The sequence below is a fragment of the Xiphophorus hellerii genome, chromosome 19, assembly GCF_003331165.1.
Source record: "Xiphophorus hellerii strain 12219 chromosome 19, Xiphophorus_hellerii-4.1, whole genome shotgun sequence".
Classification (NCBI taxonomy): domain Eukaryota; kingdom Metazoa; phylum Chordata; class Actinopteri; order Cyprinodontiformes; family Poeciliidae; genus Xiphophorus; species Xiphophorus hellerii.
Genome location: NC_045690.1, coordinates 23,227,250 through 23,249,519, shown reverse-complemented (window position 1 = coordinate 23,249,519; position 22,270 = coordinate 23,227,250). Strand labels below are relative to the sequence as shown.

The 22,270-nt window shown below is 39.5% G+C and overlaps 6 gene segments (V, D, J or C); all 6 read left to right on the top strand.

Annotated features, from left to right (window-relative positions):
* Window positions 1–4,235: 4,235 nt before the first annotated feature.
* On the top strand, window positions 4,236–5,304 carry LOC116708448 (T cell receptor beta variable 7-2-like). The segment is given in 2 exon segments: window positions 4,236–4,551; window positions 4,629–5,304. Coding segments are annotated over 2 exon segments (510 nt in total).
* A 5,708-nt stretch (window positions 5,305–11,012) lies between these two features.
* Window positions 11,013–11,736, top strand: LOC116708447 (T cell receptor beta variable 3-1-like). The segment is given in 2 exon segments: window positions 11,013–11,116; window positions 11,195–11,736. Coding segments are annotated over 2 exon segments (540 nt in total).
* Window positions 11,737–11,932: 196 nt separating this feature from the next.
* LOC116708460 (T cell receptor beta variable 18-like) lies at window positions 11,933–12,844 on the top strand. The segment is given in 2 exon segments: window positions 11,933–12,077; window positions 12,196–12,844. Coding segments are annotated over 2 exon segments (399 nt in total).
* A 3,898-nt stretch (window positions 12,845–16,742) lies between these two features.
* LOC116709258 (T cell receptor beta variable 12-4-like) lies at window positions 16,743–17,689 on the top strand. The segment is given in 3 exon segments: window positions 16,743–16,968; window positions 17,054–17,356; window positions 17,613–17,689. Coding segments are annotated over 3 exon segments (441 nt in total).
* Window positions 17,690–19,538: 1,849 nt separating this feature from the next.
* LOC116708450 (T cell receptor beta variable 7-2-like) lies at window positions 19,539–20,654 on the top strand. The segment is given in 3 exon segments: window positions 19,539–19,740; window positions 19,823–20,458; window positions 20,547–20,654. Coding segments are annotated over 2 exon segments (480 nt in total).
* On the top strand, window positions 20,413–20,863 carry LOC116709257 (immunoglobulin lambda variable 3-22-like). The segment is given in 2 exon segments: window positions 20,413–20,458; window positions 20,547–20,863. Coding segments are annotated over 2 exon segments (363 nt in total).
* The last annotated feature ends 1,407 nt before the right edge of the window (window positions 20,864–22,270 follow it).

Below are 22,270 nucleotides of genomic sequence, written 5' to 3'. Positions count from 1 at the left end.
AGTGAATCTTCAAAAAGTTGCAAATATTAATAATTAGGAATGCCATTATGAACTTCAGTACTCACTGCCTATGGCAAATATACATAATTTACTTTTAAAATGTCTGATCTATAGCAGTAAAAGTCTCCCTTGTTAAAAAATATGGCGAAAAATTGCTAAAAGTTCATTTTATTTCCATCGCAGTTATGCAAAAATATATTTCTTCATTTTTCTGTGCATTGTTATAAAAACATTTTGTTATCATATCCATGATTTGGACAACACAGAAAATGTGTTTACGTTTCAGAAACAACTTGTGTTGCATTTTTAAGGTACTTCAACACATAGGAATAATATAGCACTTGTAAAAACGTTGTGCGTTCAAAAATCGCCCATTTTGAGTGGAAATCAAAGGCAGAAAAATGCAACAAGAACAAAGATCGCTCTATTCAACTTATTGTGTTCTCATAAACAGAGCCGCAGTTATGCAAAAGTACATTAACACACCCACACACATTTTGTGACCTAAACAGTATTTGCTTACTACAATGAATCTCAGTTTCAACAGTAACTTTCCATCATGTCATCCAAAGCAAATAACATATATTTAATTTTTCACATCTCAAGGAACAACTAACATACAGCAACACCCCCACCTTTGTTCTCCACTCCATTTGTATGAAAGAGATTATACCCCTCCAACTCGAAATCTAAACATTAGTCATTTAACAAGGTCACAGATAATGTTATTACTTGAAAGTGACTTATAAACAATTTCAAATATTCACTAATATTGTCAACATTTGTATGAAGACTTCAACAATTAAAATGAATAAGTGAAAAAAATATCAGAGTCAACAACTGTTTATCTGTATAATATTTACAATTGTTAGTTCCATGTAATACATTACTGTCTGGATCAATGTTATTTCCATAATCATATGTTTTTAGTTTGGTACCGTCATTTTTCAAACTTGATTTACTTACAATTTTTTCCATAAACTAATTACCAAGACAGAATGAACCGTAAACAATGAATGAAAAATGAAAGTTATTACGTTGAGACATAATGAGATTTGGTTAAGTAAAAAACAAGCTTTAATTTAAAAAAATGATCAAACGTTACAAGTTGAACAAATGGAACAAGTTGCAGTTCGAGTTCTGCTCCCTAAATGGTTGTGTAATCTGTTTCATTTGGTTTATGTGACTGGTGACGGTCTCATGTTTTATGGTTAGGTAAGCAGCAGAAGTGTAAATAAATAAGAGATAGAGGAAAAATACAGAATCATTTTATCCATAACTTGCCAAAAATGATCAAATGTTACACGTCGTCTTAATGAAACAGATACAGAGCGACGTTCACCGTCCAGCGCTGGGATTCACTCAGCTCACCTTGGGGGTGAAGCAAAGATTGTAGTTCTGCTTTTATGTTCTCATTTTGGACCCTCTCTCAGAGGTGCTGATCTGCTTAATTTTAGACTGTTAGTCTAAAATGGCTATATACTGTATATATATATATATATATATATATATATATATATATATAGTGAGGGAGAGCCTCACCTGTCATCATGGAAAAATAATATATACTAATAAAATCATTTATATAGCTATTTTCACCCTGTGGTTTGTACTATGACATATTTATTTTTTCATTTAGCTTTACCAATTTTGATTATTTTTCTTCAAAATTGCTGATTTTTCGCAATTTCCCATTGAAATGCTCAGAAGCCAAGCTGAGCCTCACCTTGGATTCCCAACCTGTTGCTAACTGCTCTGTCTGCCATTCAACAGGAACTAGTTCCTCCCGTCTGTTGGTCACCAATGAAATGGTCAAAAAACAATACATGAACTGATTTTCCATAATTTAGCTTATGTATACAATGTACAGTGTTTGCCGTCACCAACTGTGTGTGTAACGTGTTTCGTGTGCTGAGGAGCGATCAGAAACGGCAGAGAACAGATTGGAGGTGAGGCAGGCAGTTCTCTTGCCTCATGGTAGGGGGCGCTCATGATCCCAGAGGTCTAGAGACGTCTAGCAGTGAGAACATGAGGCTACACATTATACTGTCACCACAAAGTGACAAGTATAAATAAATGAAAATGCCTCACCACTGTGTTGAACTCACAACGCAGAAATACTGTACAGGCCCTTCATATGACAGTTCTTCACCGTCCACGTTCAGCTCTCAGCGAAAAAAATGGGAGACTGTCAAGTCTGGAAATTACAGTTATTTATTTTTTTTACCCCCGTCCCCACTGTGTAATAGTATTTCCCCATGAATATGCTTCCCCGCCTCTCTTACGTTAGTTCCTGCCCCTCTTCCTGACAGCAGCACCAGAGGGCGACATTTCCCATTTTCTCAAATCCAAATCTTGACAGGTGTGAGTAGCTAACAGTTTCAACAAATATGTAAAGAACTGTTGCTTTTTTATTTTAGAAGTTACATACTGCAGCTTTAATAATAATAATAATAAAAAAAACCCTGCAAAAAATAAAACCTAAGTTCCTGCAATCCTCACATTTGTGTTTCCTGTTTCTTCTCCAACTGAGACATAGTGATGCCGTCGTGTTTTTTTGACTCCTCCCCTGTCATCACACCCAGAACCTCATCCTGCTACTAAGCAGACTGGACCTGCAACAGGAGCTGCTAATCTCAGAGGATCACATCGCGACTGCTTCAATATGATCTTCATGGTCTTCATGTTTAGTTTTTCAAATTTACCTGTAATTAACGGTAAGAAGAAGAAGAAAAAAAAACATTCCCCAGACAAGAAAAACAGAGATGAAAATGTCTCCTTTGCGAAACATTTTTCTCCTTCTCTACAGGCGCTTCTGACTCCAAACATGTCGGCCAAACTCCTCCTTCCGTCATTAGGAAAACTGGTGAATCAGTGGACAAAGAGATCCGATGTTCACACAGCATACCGAACCACGACGTGATTCTGTGGTACAAACAAGACGAGAACAGAACCCTGAAGCTCCTGGGATACCTGAATCTCAACCATGTCGCTGTTGAAGAAGACGCGAAGAAAACAATCAGCTTTGAAGGAGACGGGCGCACGCACTCCGACCTCACTGTGGCCGATCTGACGGCAGACGACAGCGGCGTGTATTTCTGTGCTGCCAGGTACGCACAGTGCTGCGGCTTGACTGAAAGTCAATGCAAAAACAAAAACAACCCCCCCCCCCATTCTGTTTCAGTCACCAACGGGACACCTGCAGCCTGATCCTCTCACCAGTTTCCTCCTGTGGTCAGACTGGAATACGACCAGCTGCTTTGGGAGGTTAATCAGATGCAAACCTAGGTGCAGTTTTTTTGGTCCCTATGCATGTAAAAAAAGAAAAGAAGAAGAACCAAGAAACATTTCAATTAAATTCATGATTAAATGGAAATTCTTGTCCAATACGATGCTGTGGGCCAGTTTCTCTTCCAAAAGCCCCGAGAACGACATGAGAGTCCACAAACTCGGCGAGGGCTTTGAAACGCCAGAAAGATTTGAAATAAAAATGGAAAATGAGTCACGAATTCAATTCGGTTCATTTATGTAGCGGCAATTCGCAACAAATGTCATCTGGAGATACATTACCAAAAAAAAGAAAAAAAAAAAAAGGCCTTTCAGTTCAGTCACACATACAAACAGGAAGCAGTACGTTTAGGTGGACTTCACTGTTTCGGTCAGCAGGATCAATTTCGAATGTCTGTCATTGAATTAGAATTGGTCTGTGTGATTACAAGTAAAGTGCTTTGAGACGGCGTTTGTTGTGAATTGGCACTACATAAATAAACTGAATTAAATTAAATTAGAGGTTTTGTGTTTGTTTTCGTCCTCATACTTTAGAAACACTCAAAAAGAAAAAGTTCAGTGTGACATTATGGACATCTTTTTCCAACGGCGCCAACCAGTTTATCCACAGCTGTGGTTTTAAGTATCAATAATAAAAAATAAAAAAAAGAATAAAAAAAGATGCAATCTGAAAATGTAATTGAAACGATGAACTTTAATTTTATTAAAGTTCTGAAGCAGGAAGATATTCAGTTCACATGGACATCAAACTCCAAACATTCATACAATATTTCGTCACCTTCCCAAAATAATAACGGCCTAAGTCTTTTTTTTTGTGCCAAAAGTGATTTTGATTAAAAAAATAAATAAATTACTATTTTAAATAAATTTTTTAATGAGTCTAATATCACTTGTTACTCAAGTAACACTACAAAAAAAAATTAAAACAATCTTATCAAACCCAGTAATTAATAAATGACACCGAGTCACTCGCTGAGGCAAAACCTTTCAAAAGATTTGAAACATTTTCTATAGTAAATATTTTTTTCTTTGCTGTTAAGTAATTTTTTGGCAAACTCTACAGGACATGCAGGAACAGGGGCGGATCTCTGCAGCCACATTTTCCATCCTCTAGATGAGTTTGCGACTGCAGATCTGAACCTCCTCCTTCCTGCAGGTTTTTATATCTCTGCCGCTCAGACTGATGGACTTTGTGGAAGATGAATCGACTCCTCAGAAAACAACTTCTCCTGCAATTTCTGCCGCCTTTCCTGTGGATTTCAGGTGACACTCAATTTAAAAGGCTTGATGACGGTCAAATCCTTATTCATGGTGTAGCACTTCCCTCATCACGCGCACAGGTTTTGCCGGTGGGAGTGACGTCACCCAGCCCGCCGTTTTGTGGAAGAACAAGAGCGGAGACGCGACAATCGACTGCAGCCACAAAAAGGGCCCCACGTACTTCCAGATGTACTGGTTCAGGCAGCTGCCGGGGAAAACGATGGAGCTGGTCGTCTTCACCACGGCGGGCAGCAGCAAGCACGACTTCGGCAGCTTCAGCCAGGAGAAATTCTCAGCCACCAAAGCGGAGGCCGAGAGCGGAGCGCTGACGGTGAAGAGCCTGGAGCCGGCAGATGAAGGCCTGTACTTCTGCGCCGTGAGTTCAGCACAGCGGTGCAGGCGGGCAGGAAGGCTGAACAAAAACCCACGCAGCCAACGACGGCTTACTGTGGTTTGGACTGCAGGGGGGAGTCAAAGCGCTGTCTGCTCATTCTCCTCCTTACACACACACATACAAGGAAAATAAAAAAAATGAAGCCATCCTTTAAAACCACAGTAATACTAATGATGAAATATTTTGGGGTTTATTAACTGAGATATCCTCAATCCTGTTTCCTGCACATTTTAATCAGAATATTCTGTTTTTAAATTACCGTAAAATATTATTTTTCTTGCCTTGTAAATTTTGTCCTTACTTAACAGCCGCAGCGTCAAACTCATTTTCATTTTGTTCCACATCAAAACATCTGACCGTTCTTAAAGGGCCGGTTGCGTCAGAATGTTTTGATAAATCCCATTAAAGTGTTAAAATATCAATAAATAGCTGTTGTTGTTTTTTTGTCAACATTCAATAACCGTTTCTTAAAATTAAATAATATTGAACATGTTTTCACACTGATCAGTCCCTCCGGGATCTTGTGATTGTTTTTGTATTACAAAAGCAAAACAAAACAAAAACAATTACAGATTTTTTAGAAATATTTGTGAGGAACCTTTACAATATTTGCGCCAATGTTCGATGTCAAAAGTTACTTTTTATTAATCGCCATGGGGGTCATGGACTATAATGTGACATCATCAAGTAAGGCTGAAGCAGAAGTCACTTAAATCCAATGTTTTTGGCCAATTTTGAGAGACATTCGCAATAAAAATCAGAAAATCTTTTTGATTTTTTGGATTTGTAAAAGAAACTGGAGGAACTTCTTAACATAATTTAAAGTCTAGAGGGCCACAAAAAATGCTCAGGCGGTCCAGCTTTGGCCCCCGGGCCTCGAGTTTGACACACGTGCTCTACAGTCTCTTATTATTATACTATTGTGTCAATATGCATAATTTCACTGATCTTTAACTTACTTTTGGAACGCCTGAACTTACCCACAATTCAATTCAATGCAATTCACTTAAAATGCTTTAGACTGCTTTTTTATTCATGGATGACCACTATTTTTTGTTTCTTATGGATAAGATTTAAAAGAAAAATCTGACTAAATAATAATAATAAAAAAAGTTCATGAAGAGAACTTGCTAAAAAGTGAAGCAGCCTAACATTCCTGTCCACATACTGTTTTTTTTGGTGTTTTTTCCTGCAGCGCTGCACGCAAAACATTTTCCCTCTTTGTATTTTTTAGTTGCGGCCAGTAGGTGGCAGCACATGTTCAGTCAGATCGCCACACTGAACCAGTTCTAAGAGGTTTTGGTGACGTCAGGGGTATAACTGACGAGGAGGAGGAGGATAAATTCCTTCAAACAAGGAAACAAAAAATCAGTGAACTTTCTGATGCAGTAAGTAAAGTGTGAATTACATCAGTAACGTTGTTATATAGCATAGAATGCAGTAATTTAACTATCACTGTTTGGAGAACAAGAAAATGCTCATCGTTTTGTCGCTTTGCTTAAGTTTAAGCAATCTCCTGGTTTCAGGTAAAATCTTGAAGATTCAAAATTTCAGTTTGCCACAAAATGTTTCTGAGCTCGCATCTGCTTCATAAGTTTTATTTGTTTCTCCACAGGCTCATCCCCAAACGACAAAGTCGGGCAGCATCCGGCCGACATGTTCAAATCTCCTTCTGACAGCGAAGCCGAAATTCAATGTTCACATAGCGACGACAACTTCAACCAAATCCTCTGGTACAAGCAGTCAGATGGAGACCTGCAGCTCCTGGGGTGGATGTACGCAGGGACTGAAACTCTAGAGAAAGAGGTGAAGGTGAAGATTGATGGAGGAGCAAACAAAGGAGAAATGTGCACATTAAAAATCAAAGATCTCAACCGGAACAGCAGTGCAGTTTACTTCTGTGCTGCAAGATACCACAGTGCTGCATATCTCTGCTCCCTAATACAAAAACCTCATCGTTTCAGATCTGTTTTGTTTTTTTTTGTTTACTTCAGTTGAATCCCCTTGCAGCTGCATCCTTACATTTAATCACAGATTGAAATAGGAGGTTCTTACACCCGAACAGTGGCCTAGGCGCTTCAACACCTCAAAAACACAAAACATTGCCAAGTATTTTTGGTCTATTTTCTGGTGGAAACATCTTAGAACACTTGAAATAAGACAAAACTAACTTACAAGTAGCTTTTCAGCGAGATTTAGGAGCTTGTTTTTAGTCAATAGTTCCGTAGTATTGATAACACGTGTAAGTTCCACTGGCAGATGATTTCACTCATAAGGCATTTTTTCCCATAAGTGAAAAATACTGTATCTGCCAATGGAGCTAGTAATTTTTCATCAATATTAAGAAATGACTGACTTAAAAAAAAAGCTCCTAAATCTTGCTGAAAAGTTACAAAGTCATATATTTGCACTGGAAACTAGATCAAAAACACTTGGTGTGCTTTTGTGTTGTTGCCGTGTACAATCTTTTATAAATAGCAGAAAGTTCAAATATTTCCAAGAACACTGGAAATGGCCACTCAGTTGTTGATGCTTCTCTTATATAAGCTTCTATTATTGTGGTTAGAAGATACAAGAGGGTGTTTCAATAATCCAGTAACCACTGAAAGAAAACTCAACGTTTTCACGTGATCGTGATAAATGAAAGTCAAATTTCACTCTACGCAGATGATATTGTGTTTTTTTCTCAACTCTTCAAAAACCTAATGCCGCTTTGTAAAGGCCACAGATTTTGGTCATTGCCAGGATGTGACAGCAACCAAACACTCAGGAGTAAAATAGCTCTTGCTTATATTTCCACTAGATGGCGCTGGAACTCTAGAGATTTTTCTGCTTAAACTGAGATGTAAATTCCCTGGGAAAACCTGAAACACACTGTGTGCTGCAAAACCACAAAAAACTGATACAAAACATTCAAAATGACTGAAGATGTGATTAAAGAGAAACATAGAATGGCTTTCTGTTAACATATTAGTGACATTATTTTAGGCGTACAGCTTGAATGTACTACAGCATACAAATGGGCAACTAGCTATTCAACAACAGCAAACCGACTTTTCTTCATTCGAAGGTCAAATTTTGTCATCATGATTTTACAAGTATGGTTTCATTAAGCTCCGCCCACATCTTGTTTGAATGCCATCTGTCATTCATCAGGTTTGACTTCAATCTTCACTCAGTTATCTTAGCTAATGATAAGTTCAATATTTTCATAAAAGAATCAGCCAGATCTGAAGTATACTGTTAAAACTTTATCTTTCTTAAACCCTTCAGAGTAACTATTTTTAAGAGGCGTCAACATGATTTATTTACTGTTTTGTTTGTGTGTCACAGGTAAATAAAATTTGTGAATTTCTGTATCTTCAATTTAGGCTTTCTGTCTTTCCTTCTGTCTTTCCTTCTTTCTTTCTTTCTTTCTTTCTTTCTTTCTATTGCTCTCTCTCTGTTATTTATTTAAACGTTTCCACCACGTGTCCAGGTGTTGCTCTGGGTCTTGAGGTCCGTCAGTCCGACTCCGACCTCATCAGAAATCCCGGAGAGAACGTCCAGGTTTTCTGCAGCCACGACAAAACCGACTTCAGAACGATGCTGTGGTACCAAAGGCAACCTGGAAAAACCTCCCTGAATCTCATCGGATATCTGAACTATCAAGCTTCAACAATGGAGGACGTGTTCAACAAGGGTTTCAGCCTCCATGGCGATCTGGGAGGAAGCGGTGCAAAGAACGGCTCTCTGCTCATCCAGAAAGTGGAACGAGAACACAGCGCAGTTTACTACTGTGCTGCTAGCAAAGCACAGTGACAGAAATCTCTTCTGGTCTCTACAAAAACTCACTCAGACATTTTTTTTTGCCCCCCACCAAAACGCTGCGGTTTTCCAAGAAGCCGCCTATGCACCTGCATTCATCAGCTCTGATCTTTGTTTTCTCTCCTCCTCTGTTATTAATTCACATTTATTCGGTGCCATCGGACGCTCAGTCAGAACTTTATACTGAACCGGTTCGGTGTGGCGGATAACTTAGGAGGAGGAGGATCAACTTTGACGCCACCTTCTAATGACGACTTAAACAAGGACGCAACTAAATCATTATACTTGAACTTAAGAACTCTCCCTCTACACATAATGCCTAAATTTAACCAAATGTTTATAGAAGAAAACATGCTGATCTACTTAATGAGCTTCAGCTTAATCACTTTCCCAGTTTCAGGTAATTTCAACTTTTTAAATATGGCTTCCGGCTTTTTCTTTCTGCTTTCCAAATCTGTTGCGACATTTTCCGATTTCACAGTCGTTGACGAAGCTTTTTCGTGGACGTTTTCCCGACAGGTTCTCCTCAAAGTGACAAAGTCCAACAGCGTCCAGTGGACATTTATGCGTCGCCTCCAGACAAGGAAGTCAAAGTGTATTGCTCACATGCGCAAAACTTTGACAGAATCCTCTGGTACAAGCAATCAGGGAGAGACCTGCGGTTCCTGGGATACCTACTTGGAGGCACTGGAACTCCAGAGAAAGATGTGAACGTGGCGATTGACGGAGGAGCAAATAAAGGAGAAGTCTGCACACTAACTATTAAGAATCTCAACCTGAACAGCAGTGCAGTTTACTTCTGTGCTGCTAGATACCACAGTGCTGTATATCTCTGCTCCTCAATACAAGAACCTCCTCATATCACAGTTGTGTGTGTGTCTGTGTGTGTCTGTGTGTTTTTTTTTTACTTCAGTTGCATTTACTTGCAGCTACATTCTCACCAACATTTAATCAAGCATTGAAATCGGTTCTTGCTGCAAAGCAGTGGCCTCAACTTTACCATCTTTTGTAAAAAGCAGCAAGTTAAAACATTAACATTCAAAATGGCCACTGTGTGACACACATCTGTTGTATATAGTAGAGATAGTCCTTTTATTGTGGCCAGAAGTTACAATGTGATTTTTAAAAATAATCCAGTAGGCTAATCATCTGATAAAAGCTAAAAATTGCCACATATGTAAATAACTTAAAGCAGTATTTCACTCTACGCAGACGATACTGTGTTTTTTTCTGAATTCTGTAAAAACCTAATGCCACTTTCTAAAAGAATTCAAAACATAATTACGTTAAACTCTAGGTTTTCTTGTCACAGGTCACGGCCAGGATTTGACTCAGTAACCTGAGATCTGATGGAGTTCTGTTAGAACCGCCTGCAGAGACAAAGTGCAGCCACACCAGAGATAACGTTAAAACTGAAAACACTGGTACAGACAGCAACCGGCAGACCCTCATTGTGTTTGGTGAGTAGCAAGACTTCGAAGGGATCCCTCAAATCAAACACTTGGTCAAAGAAAACATCGAGACCTGAACTGTTGGTGTAAAGAGTTTAGCGCTTGGTGACAGTGGCGTGAATTTCTGTTCTGTTAGCAAACACTGTGATGTGAGGAAATGTAGGAGCTGAATAAAGTTAGTTTTACTTTATGTGTTGGGAGGATGTTAAAAGAAAAAAAGAAAAAAATCCTTCCTTTTTCACTTTCCAGTAGATGGCGCTGGTGCTCTATAGAGACTTCTCAGCTTAAACTGCTTCCTAATCACCTGGAGACCATTTGTGTTAGAGAAGCAAAGAACAGGGAAGGAAACATTTTGAAACTATTTGACTAATAATCACATTTATTAGCTGGCATCAGTCATAACCTTCCACTGAACCAGTTCTGTGGAAGGTTAGGACATTTTTATTATTATATTATTATTTTTTACAATTCTATAATCATTTATAGTTATTATAAAGCAGTTATTGTTCATTGCTTTCACACAAGGCGCTAGATTGGTGACTCCCAAAGTTTGGGTCAAAACACAACAATTATTTGAATTCCAGATATTATAGAATGATTTCTCATAACATATTACCAGATAAATATTAAGTTTAGATAAATAAAATATTCCATTGGTTGTTGGGAATGCCTGAGGTGTCGTCACTTCCTGTTTTTCACTGACTTGTCGACAACGTTCGAATCCGACTACCTTTAAAATAACCCAAGTGACTCCGCCCCCTGAATGTATGTCTATGCAGTGACGCATTCTTCTTCACTGGTTTTGAACAAACAGGAGGAGAAATGAGAGGCTTCTTCAGACGATCCAATCGGATCATCTCCAAAACGATTTTTGTGATCTGCATATTTTTCTTCTTTCTTTTGCCAGGAAGCAATGGTAAGAGGAGAAACACAAACAGACGAGACACAAAGATGGGAATTTTGTCATTTTAAGCCGCTTTCTGCTTCTCTACAGGCGCCTCCGACTCCAAAGATGTTGATCAAACTCCTCCGTCCATAATTAAGAAAAGTGGTGAATCTGTGGACAAAGAGATCAGATGTTCACACAGCATACCGAGCTATCAAGTCATTCTGTGGTACAAACAAGACAAGGACAAAGCTCTGAAGCTCCTGGGATATCTGAATCTGGAATTTCCTAACATTGAACAAGATGTGAAAGGGAAAATCAGTTTTGAAGGAGATGGGCGCAAGCAGTCCTACCTCACAGTTTCTAATCTCACAGTAGACGACAGTGCTGTGTATTTCTGTGCTGCCAGTCAGCACAGTGCAGCAGAATACCATGAAGTCAGTACAAAAACTCTGCAGAAAGAGAGAGAACAGCTGCAGTCAGCCTCCACGTCAGACTCACAGCGGCGCCGACTGGCTCGGATGAACGTTGACCAATCAAAACTCAAGCTGTGAACGTGGTTGTATGAGTCACAGTTGAGACTTTATTCGTTCAGCATCTAGAAATAAAAGCCGTTTTGCTGACATTATCAGCGCTTTCAATTTAATTTAAAAAGAGTTCATATTTCGAACTGCGATTGTCTGCAAAATGTAGATTTGAATTTTGTTCTTCAACATGAAAAACATGCATACAGTAAATACACACACACACGCATTGCTCTGGATGTTTTTTTTTTTCTCATCCAAGCATTATTTATTGATTGCACCAAAAATGACCTGCAGGGGGCGCCACATTGCTACTTTTGTTATTATCTGTGCTGAAAGTTGCATCGGCACTCCCATCTTTACAAACCCTACAATAGAGACTTCTGCCGTTTTTGCTCAGCAGAACATGGATGTGATCATCAAGCAGGAACTTGTGCTACTAGTGAACTTTTGGCTGTGGACCTCAGGTAACTCTAGCTTATAGTTTTACTAGTACACTTTTAGTTACTACAAATCCAAACCAAAGCCGAATCTTCCCAGTAAATGCTAAAGTGATCCTGCTGAACCTTTTCTCCTGACATTCAGGTGTGACTGCTGGCAGTGATGTCGACCAGCCGGCCATGCTGTGGAGAAACCAGGGTGACAACGCAACCATCAGCTGCAAACAGTCCAAGGGTGCTGGCTACTACCAGATGTACTGGTACCGACAGCTGCCTGGGGAAATGATGAAACAAGTAGTTTACACTATGGCAAACTCCAAACCTGACTTCGAGCCTGAATTCAAACTGGGTGAAAAGTTCTCAGTCGCTAAGCCTGATGCTGAGAGCGGGACGTTCACCGTGCATAAACTGGTGCCAGGAGATCAAGGCCTGTATTTCTGTGCCGTCAGTGAGCACAGTGATACGAACGAGCTGAGAGGCTGAACAAAAACCTCTGAGCTGTTGGCACACGGATAACGTTTCACCTCGTGTATCGTCGGGGGAGGATGACAGATACCACAAATACTCAACTCCTGTTTTATTCATCACTTTGAAGTCCATGTGTAACCGTTTATCCCCCTCCTGCAGGTGGGGAATACTTGTCTGTTGTTTCAAAACACAAACACTGCGAAATATGACTGAACGTAACTTCTTGATGTCAGTTATAATCTAAACCAGGAGTCTGCAACTGTTATGTTTCCAAAGGCTTTTCGATTATAAGCCCTCAGTCCAGCTAAATGAAAGCTATTTGGAGCCACAAATACTACATGATCTTTTGTAATAAGATGATTTAAAAAAATAATAATAATTTTTGATAAATATCAACTTCAGGAAATTGGTCATTTTTAATAGAACAATACTTTCATTTTTCTATTTTTATGTTTTAAGAAACTACAGGATTTTTAAAACCAAGACCTCAATATAGTCCAAGTTAAAGCTGCAGTATGAAACTTTTACAAAAATATGTTTTTTTTTCACATATTAGTCAAAACTGTAACAATGTATGAAATGAGACAGCTAATCTTTGAAGAGATTGATCTTCCCAGTGTAGAAATGCACTTCTCTTAGTCAGAAACAACCAATCAGAGCGAGGAGGCGGGTCTTAGTGCTGTCAATCAACCTAGCGTTAGCACAATGTGCTAATGGTGGAGAAACATCTTACCGTTTCAGGAAAACACTTGGTGATCATTTAAAAAAAAAATGTAAAAACAACAACCATGTAATAAAAGTTACATTTTGCAGTTTTGAATCACAGATTTTGAATTATTCATCTGTCATGTTAACTACTTCCATCAGGTGGCAGTATTTCCTCAGGCAGACATTTTCACCGAACCAGTTCTGTAAGGTTCTGGTCGAAACAATGCGGGTCATTACTTAAGAGGAGGAGAATCGGTTGTGACACCGCCCCGTAATGATAACTTAAGGCGGATGCAAAGCAAATCATCAAAACCGATGCAATGAGGAAACTGTGAATTGCATCTTTAGCACTGCTATCGGACAGAATTTAACAAAAATGTTCAGAGAACAGATAATGCTCAGCTTCTTTATTTGGTTCAGCTCTATCACTTTCCTGGTTTCAGGTAAGACCTTAAGATCGTTCGGTTCATCCAGTTTAAGCTCAGACTTACAGAAACTGGTAGAAAAAACTTCAAATATAAACTCAAATTTCTTTAATTAACCTGTTTATGCTGCTGCCAATAAAACTGTCTTTTTTTCATTCCTCAGGTTCCTCCCTGAGCGACAAAGTCCGACAGCACCCAGCAGAACTCTTCAAATCCTCCACTGACACGAAAGCTGAGATCAGCTGTTCACACAGTATTGACAACTACAACGTAATCCTCTGGTACAAGCAAACCGACAGAGACCTGCAGCTCCTGGGATGGATGGTCATAGGTGGTGAAACTCTAGAGAAAGGAGTAAAGGCAAAGATTACCGGGAATGCGAACAAAGACAGCGTCTGCACATTGACAATTACAGAACTGAGCCGGAACAGCAGCGCAGTTTACTTCTGTGCTGCTAGTCTGCACAGTGCTGGATAACTCTGATTCTCAATGCAAAAACCTCCCGAGCTAGCAATCTTCAAACTCTGTATCACAGTTCATATCGTCTTGCACCTGCATTCTCACCGACATTGGCATTTTCTCTGATCTAGTCTAGGATTGAAGTGGGAGGGTTTTTTATTGCAGTGTAACGACATTAACCTTCCTGTTTTCCTCCTTCAACTGCTGCAAGTCACAGAATTCAATTTTGACCATTATTGCTCTATAGCAGCACATATCATTTTTATATTCATTCTTAGTTGTCGTGGCTATAAGGTTCAAGAGTCAAAACATTTAAATACATTCGTAATTATTTAGAAATCCAATAATTGGGAGTTCAAATTTTGACTCAGTATTTCACTCTATGCAGATGATACTTCTATTTCTTTAAATTGTGCGCAAACTTTTGCGCACAATTTAAAGTCTGTTGTCTTTTATATTTTTAAAAGACAACCTGTTGTGTTAATCTCTGGGCTTTCTTCTCACAGATTATTACTAAGCTGCGTCTCAAAAACACAAACAGCTGCTGTTATCCGACCCAGTCTGCAGAAATAAAACACAGCCACAGCGGAGTGAGGTCATAACCAAACATACCGACGAAGACAGAGACCTTTAGCGAACATGCACGTCATAATTTACACTGACTGATGGGCAGCGACATTACAGAAGGAATGAAAACTGTCAGTTCATCTGTGGTGAGCATATAATAGGTTACATTCTCTTTTGGAGTTTCAGTAGATGGCGCTAGAAACATATAGGACTCATCAGCGTAATGTTTAGATCCTACGGTCATGAAAGGAAATCCCCCTGCCATCCCTCCCACTGAAGCTTCATTCAAACGCCATTCTTCTTCACTGCTGCTGAACAAACAGCAGCTGAAATGAGAGCTGCCTTCTTTAACACAATTTTTATGATCTGCTTACTTGTTTTCTTTCAATTGCCAGAAAATAATGGTAAGGGGACGAATACACGCATTAGAAAAGAGGCAAAGATGAACATTTATTCCACTTTAAATTATTTTCTGCTTCTCTACAGGCGCCTCTGACTCCAAAGATGTCGACCAAACCCCTCCGTCCATAATTAAGAAAAGTGGTGAATCTGTGGACAAAGAGATCAGATGTTCACACAGCATACCGAGCTATCAAGTCATTCTGTGGTACAAACAAGACAAGGACAAAGCTCTGAAGCTCCTGGGATATCTGAATAATGTCTTTGCTAATCTTGAACAAGATGTGAAAGGGAAAATCAACTTTGAAGGAGATGGGCGCCAACAGTCCAACCTCACCGTTTCTAATCTCACAGTAGACGACAGTGCTGTGTATTTCTGCGCTGCCAGTCAGCACAGTGCAGCAGAATACCATGAAGTCAGTACAAAAACTCTGCAGAAAGAGAGAGAACAGCTGCAGTCAGCCTCCACGTCAGACTCACAGCGATACTGACGGGGTCGGATCAACGCTGACCAACCGAAAAGCAAGCTGTGAACTTGTCGTCAGAAGCTTTTTGTTTTGTTTTACATTTTCAGCTTGAATTAATTGTTTCTTTCATTTTGATTGGAGGAGGGTTTTTTTTTTCCTCCTCCATTATTGTGCTGGCAGCTTCGCACAATTCTGAAAGTAAATGGAAAAAGCCTGCAGCCAAAAATGAAACAAAACCAGTTGTTCATTTATCTTGATGGTGCAGCTTAATATTAGATCATATTAAAGTCCATAAAATGTTGGAACAAGTCTAAATAAGTTGTCCAAAACACAAAAAGTTACATTCCTTGTAAAAAAAAATTCTAAAATGGATTTGTTTGAGTGTCATTAACACATGTTAAACTATTCACTGGTTCAAAAAGTTCTTAACTATTTAAAGTATATCAAGGACCTAATTATGAGTCTTGCAAGTATTAGTCTCAGTGCTGTAATATCAAGGAACTGGACTAAAAAATTACTTAAAATACCTTTATTTTAAATAAATAATTGAAAACGTGTGTTAAAGTGCTAAATTTTAACACAACCCTGAATGTAGCCTTTGTGTTAGCACCAGACTGACCGTGCCTTAATGGTCAGTTTGGTCAACAGTCACATTTAATGTGATTGTTATTTTGTATGCCTGCTATTTTGAACATAATTTTAAAGATGCAGCTCAAACAAAAACGTTTCATAATTTAGGAACAGTTTTCATTTAATGTACTCTTGACCTTCAGGGAGCAAAATCCTTTGGCCAGATGAGACCACGGCAAAAATAATTAATGGTCTACACTTTTATGCTGTGTGTTATTATTATTATTATTACCATTGAACCTCATCTGGAAGTTGATGTTTGGTGTTTTACATGACGACACTTTGACCTTCCAACTGATAATATCTTAACTATTGAGTTGAAGAAGCTAAACGCCCAATTTCAGATATTTAACCATATTTCACCTACAGTGCCAGAAATACACACAGTAATAAAGTATTTCTGAATTTTACTGAGTTTAATTGATTTTGATTTAATTGGATTAAATCCTCTTCTTAAATACAATCATTTGCTTTTGAGCTGGTAGTGTTCACGAAAACAAAAGAAATGCATTGCAAAAAAAAAACACTTAGCTGCAAAAACCTACTATTGTTAACCACTAGGGGGAGACAAATCACAAAAATTGGAAAACTAAAAACTTGTTCACTCCCAGAAAAGAAATGGTTACAAACTACTTTGGTCTGTAGATTAGCCAAAAGTTTCCATTTGTGACACCAACACTGTAACTGGAGATGACAACTCGTCCACAGCAGTGAAAAGCAACCCTCGTCTCATCATGTTGAACATCATCGTCTTGGTCTGTGTTTTGATTCAGCTCCAGCTGCCAGTTAATGATGGTGAGGATTCAAAAGCAACCAGAGAACAAATAATTATTGTTTAAAAGTGTAATTTTCATGCTGCTTGTTCTGTTTCTCCCCCCAGGAGCTCCCAGCGCTTACCAGGTCCTCCAGTCGCCTCGTTTCGCCGCTCCGAAACCCGGAGAATCCGTCACGGTCCACTGTTCGCACAACGTATCCATTTTTGAGCGCATCCTTTGGTACAAACGAGAAAAACACGGAGCTCTGAGGTACCTGGGATACATGAACAGGAACTACCCTTACCCAGAGGGCGACGTGAAGGACAAGATGAACTTTGGAGGAGACGGCAGCAAACACGCGACCCTGAATATTTCGACTGTTTCGGAAAATGACAGCGCGATTTATTTCTGCGCTGCCAGTCGACACAGTACAGCAGAATCCCTGTCAGTCAATACAAAAACTCTGCATAAAGATAGAGATCTAAACACCTGCAGTCAGCCTCCACGTGTGACACACATTGTGACAGAACATCTATTTTCTATTTGATATACTCTTTAAACTTGCATATGTACACATGTCTCCCATTATTCTAAGCAAAAATCTGCTTTTTTAATTTTAACATAAAAAACCAGCTCATTTTTAACATCCATGTTTCTTTTAACTTAACCTTTATCTGTGGATAGTACCAGTGACGGCCTGCAGGGGGAGCAAGATGATCACTTTTTGCCATCTGTGCTTCAACTTGCAAGTACGCTGCTAATTATTTTTACTATGGACTTCACTGCCAAACAAAAATGCATCATATTAATTTCCTCCTGGTAATTTTTTACTTTTCTGAATTAAAAAAGATTAAACAAATTCATGTTGAATGTCGAATTTTCAGTTCCTCGTTGATTTATTTTTAAAATATATCCCAATCAAACGTGAATCTTCCCAGTAAAGGCAAAAGTGATGTGTGGAGAAACCAGAGTGACCATGAAACTATCAACTGAAAACACACTAAAGGTGCTGAGTATTTCCAGACGCAGCTGCCTGGAGAAACCATGAAACTAATCGTTTTATTATTTATATTTATGACCCAGAGGTGGCAGCATGTCTTCCTCCAGAATGTTACGCTGAACCAGCTCTGTGAAGTTAAGAGGAGGAGGATCTGCTTTCGCTCCACCCTGTAATGATGACTTGAACAAGGATGCAACCGAGACATTACACTTCCTGACGCAACGAAGAAAAACTGACTCCTATAAGTGACATAGTAGTTCTCTACATCTGAATTCTTCATTTTCTAAATGTTTACAGGACAGGAAATGCTCATTGTTTTCATTTGCTTCAGCTGTAGCCTGCACCTGATTTCAGGTTGTGTATATAAGCTTTTCAGTTGTTGTGGCTGAGTTTAATCAAATCAAACTTTTTCAGTTTTCATTTTAGAAACGTGGTATTTATGGCACTGTTTTTCTTCCACAGGATCTTCGCAAAGCAGCAAAGTCCAACAGCGTCCAGCGGACATTTACAAATATCCTAATGAAAGTAAAGCCGAAATTCGTTGTTCACACGACGACGACACCTTCACCAGAATCCTCTGGTACAAGCAATCAGCCAGCACAGGCCTGCAGTTCCTGGGATACCTGTACGGAGGCTCGGGATCTCCGGAGAAAGACGTGAATGTGACGATAAACGGGAAAGCGACTAAAGGGGAAACCTGCATATTAACAGTGGAAGGACTCAACCAGAACAGCAGCGCGGTTTATTTCTGCGCTGCTAGTCTCACAGTGATTCATATCTTCGCTTCTCAATACAAAAACGTCCTGATATTGCAGCTGCGTTTGCTTTAGCATTGAATTCCAGCTCACGTCCCCTCGCACCTGCGTTGGTGTTTTCTGATTTACTCAGGGGATGTGAGGTTCTTACTGCAGAGCAACGGGCTTCAACCCTTCACCTTATTACTTTTTATTAAAAAAAGCAACAAACGTTCGACTGATTGTAAAATATCACAATGCTATGATAGCTTATATATTTATTACATTTACAATTTTGTCTAAGGTCTATAATGTACAACACCTTTTCTGCAGTTTTACAGCAATCAGACTCTTCTTATGAAATCCAAGAGCTTTTTGAATGTTTCCGCTGGTATTTTGATGATGAATCTGATGATAAATCTTCAGGCTGAAAGGCATCACTGATCTTCACATTACATTAATTCTGTACATGGTATGCTGAAATGCTAGCATTATTTTCCTGTCAGAAGAAAGAAACATGTTGATCAAATTCAGAGATTGCATTAAATCTCAATCGTCCAGCGGTATGAATCATTTTCAGCTGAGCTGGAAATGGTGGGCGACTTACTTTCTCATCCTAGATTTCTGATGAGAAATTGAGCAAGGGGGACATTTCTAATAATAATAATAATAATAATCATTTTCAGAAACTCACAAATTACAAAATTCTAATTTAAAGGTCAAACCAAATTGTTAATTTAATCCAAACATGTTATAGAAGAGTTCATGTGATCTTTTTATGCATCTTCTCAGTAAAATCAATGTTAAACCACAGCTTAGGATTTGATTCGATAACGTTGTTTTATTTCTTACCACCAGGTGGCAGTATCTCTACAGTGTGTGGTGATAACTCACAAGCAGAACAATGTATTAAGGCCCCACCCGCTCAAAGAAGAATAGACATTACAGAAATATGATGTGAGTAATCAGCAGGTGTTCATAGTTGGCAACAATAACAGGACGTCCTTAAAGTTAGCCATGAAATACCACACGGTAATCACAGGCTTTTGTTTGACACTTATGATCATAAGACTTTCAGGTACAGAAAAAACAATCTAGATTTAACTCTCTGCTATTTGACAACTATTGAAGTTATCATGCTTTTGCTGCTTCCTCAATAGGTGCTTCACCCAGTGACGAAGTCCATCAGACTCCATCTGACTTGTACAAAAAACTGGACCAAACAGCAGAAATCGATTGCTCGCACAATATCAACAACTACGATCGGATCCTGTGGTACAAACGGACGGCGGGCAGGCAGATGGAGTTTCTAGGATACATGCTAGCAAACATCGGCTATCCGGAGGAGGGAGCGAAGGTAAAGATCGACGGGAACGCCAACAAGGGCCAGACCTGCACGCTGACGATGGACAGGCTCAACGTGAACAGCAGTGCAGTTTACTTCTGCGCTGCCAGTTACCACAGTGCTACATGCAAAAAGTCCTCAGGGCAAAAACCTCGAGCTTTTGTTTCCCCATCTCTCAGGTCCATGCACCTGTGGTCTCTAACCGGTTTATCAAGGTTTGGATCTTTCTGTTGAGGCACTGATGCACATGAGGGAGGTGAAAACATGCTGCGGTTTGAATTTCTGGTAGAGGAGGAACCTCGTAGACACCACCCATGTGTTGGTGTCTACATGTGGGTGGTGATAAAGGAAGAAATAGCTCAAAAGGGAAGTTTGGGGACTCTTTTTCAGTCATATAGGAACAAAATGATCACGGTTCTCTTTTGTATTACTTTGAGCGCAGCAGCGTCAGGTAAATAAACAATTTTCAAAACCAAACAACGTTCATAAACCATAAATTGTTTCCACTTCGATTGAATTTGCCGAGACGTTTCCTTCAGGTCTACTTCATGAGAAAGTCCACCAGGATCCGCCTGACATTCACAAGCGTCCCGGAGAATCATCCAAAATCCGCTGCTCGCACGCAATCGACAACTACGATGAAATTCTTTGGTACAAGCAAACATCGATCGGCGGACAGCTGCAGTTCCTCGGACGGGTGGAGAACAGCTTCAGGTACCCGGAGGCCGGCATGAATGTGAGTTTGGAGGGAAGTGCAGATAAAGGCCAGACCTGCACCTTAACAATCGAAGGACTCACCTCGAGGAGCAGCGCGGTTTACTTCTGCGCCGCTCGCTACCACAGTGCTGAAAGTTAATGTTCCACAAAGCAAAAACCTCAAAGTTTCCTCTTTGTATTATTTATATCCAGTCATTAGGTGGCAGCATTTCTCCAGACTCTGTTGTCTGAGGTGTTGGTGACATTGTGGGGAGTAACTTACGAAGAGGCGGTTGACCTGTGACATCACCCGCCTGACGAGGGTATATAATATGTTTAGCATTGTATGGATGAATCATTATAAATGTGATGTAATGGAAAACAGTGAATTTTATCAGTAGCATTCCAGCGTTTTGTTTAGCCAAATGTTTTGGGATCAGAAAATGCTCCTCATCTTTTTTACTTGCTTGAGCTGGAACCCTCTTCTGGTTTCAGGTAATGTCTTTAAGATATTTCAGCTCTTCCATTTGCACTGCTTGATGTTTTGTTTGCATTTATCTTGATTTTTTTTACCCCCATAGGTTCCTCTCTAAGTGACAAAGTCCAACAGTCTCCACCAGATATCCACAAATCTTCTGAAAAGGAAGTCAAAATCGAGTGTTCCCACAGTATCGACAGCTACAACCGAATCCTCTGGTACAAGCAGACGAGCAGAGACATGCAGCTTCTGGGGTACAGGTTCGCAGGCTCTTCCACTCTAGAGGAAGGAGCAAAAGTAGACATTGGAGGGGGAGCAAATAAAGGGGAAACCTGCACATTAACGATTAAAGAACACAGAGAGAACAGCAGTGGAGTTTACTTCTGTGCTGCTAGTCTCCACAGTGCTGCAAGACTCTGATCCTCAGTACAAAAACCTAAATGTTTTTTTCCCCAAATCTGTAGCACATTTCACGTCCCTCCCACTTTGCACCTGCGTTTTCACCAGTACTGGTTTCTCCTCTGGTTTGATCAGGAACTGGGTAGCTTCTTAAATAGCAGCACACTCAGACATTATAATGAACACAGAAGAATATCACCCTGCGCTGAGATGAATATTTCTCATATTTATAGTTATGTTGCTGTAAATTCAAAGTATGAAAAGCAACTATGGCTATATTTTAGTATACTAAGGAGGATTAGCATTTAAATGATGAGTGTTTCACTGTATGCAGATGATACTATCGCATTTTCTTTATTTTCAATTACATATGCCTAAAGGTAGAAAGTGAAGCCACAACAGAAATAAAGGTCACGAAACCAAATGTACTGGCACAAGGCGTACAGGAAAAGAATATGAACCTGTGAGCAGATTTGCAGACCAAATGTGTTCACAGCATTTGGTGAACAAACAGACGAGAGACATTTCAGACCAAATATTCAGCAATCAAGATAACACTGAGTGAGATCTGGCAACTCCCTGACAAACCATCTGTTGGAAGCTAGTAAGTAATCTGAAACAAAGGTTTTATTTGAAACTATAAGATTACTATGAAATGACACGGCTGGAAAAGTGGAGGAAGAAAAAAAA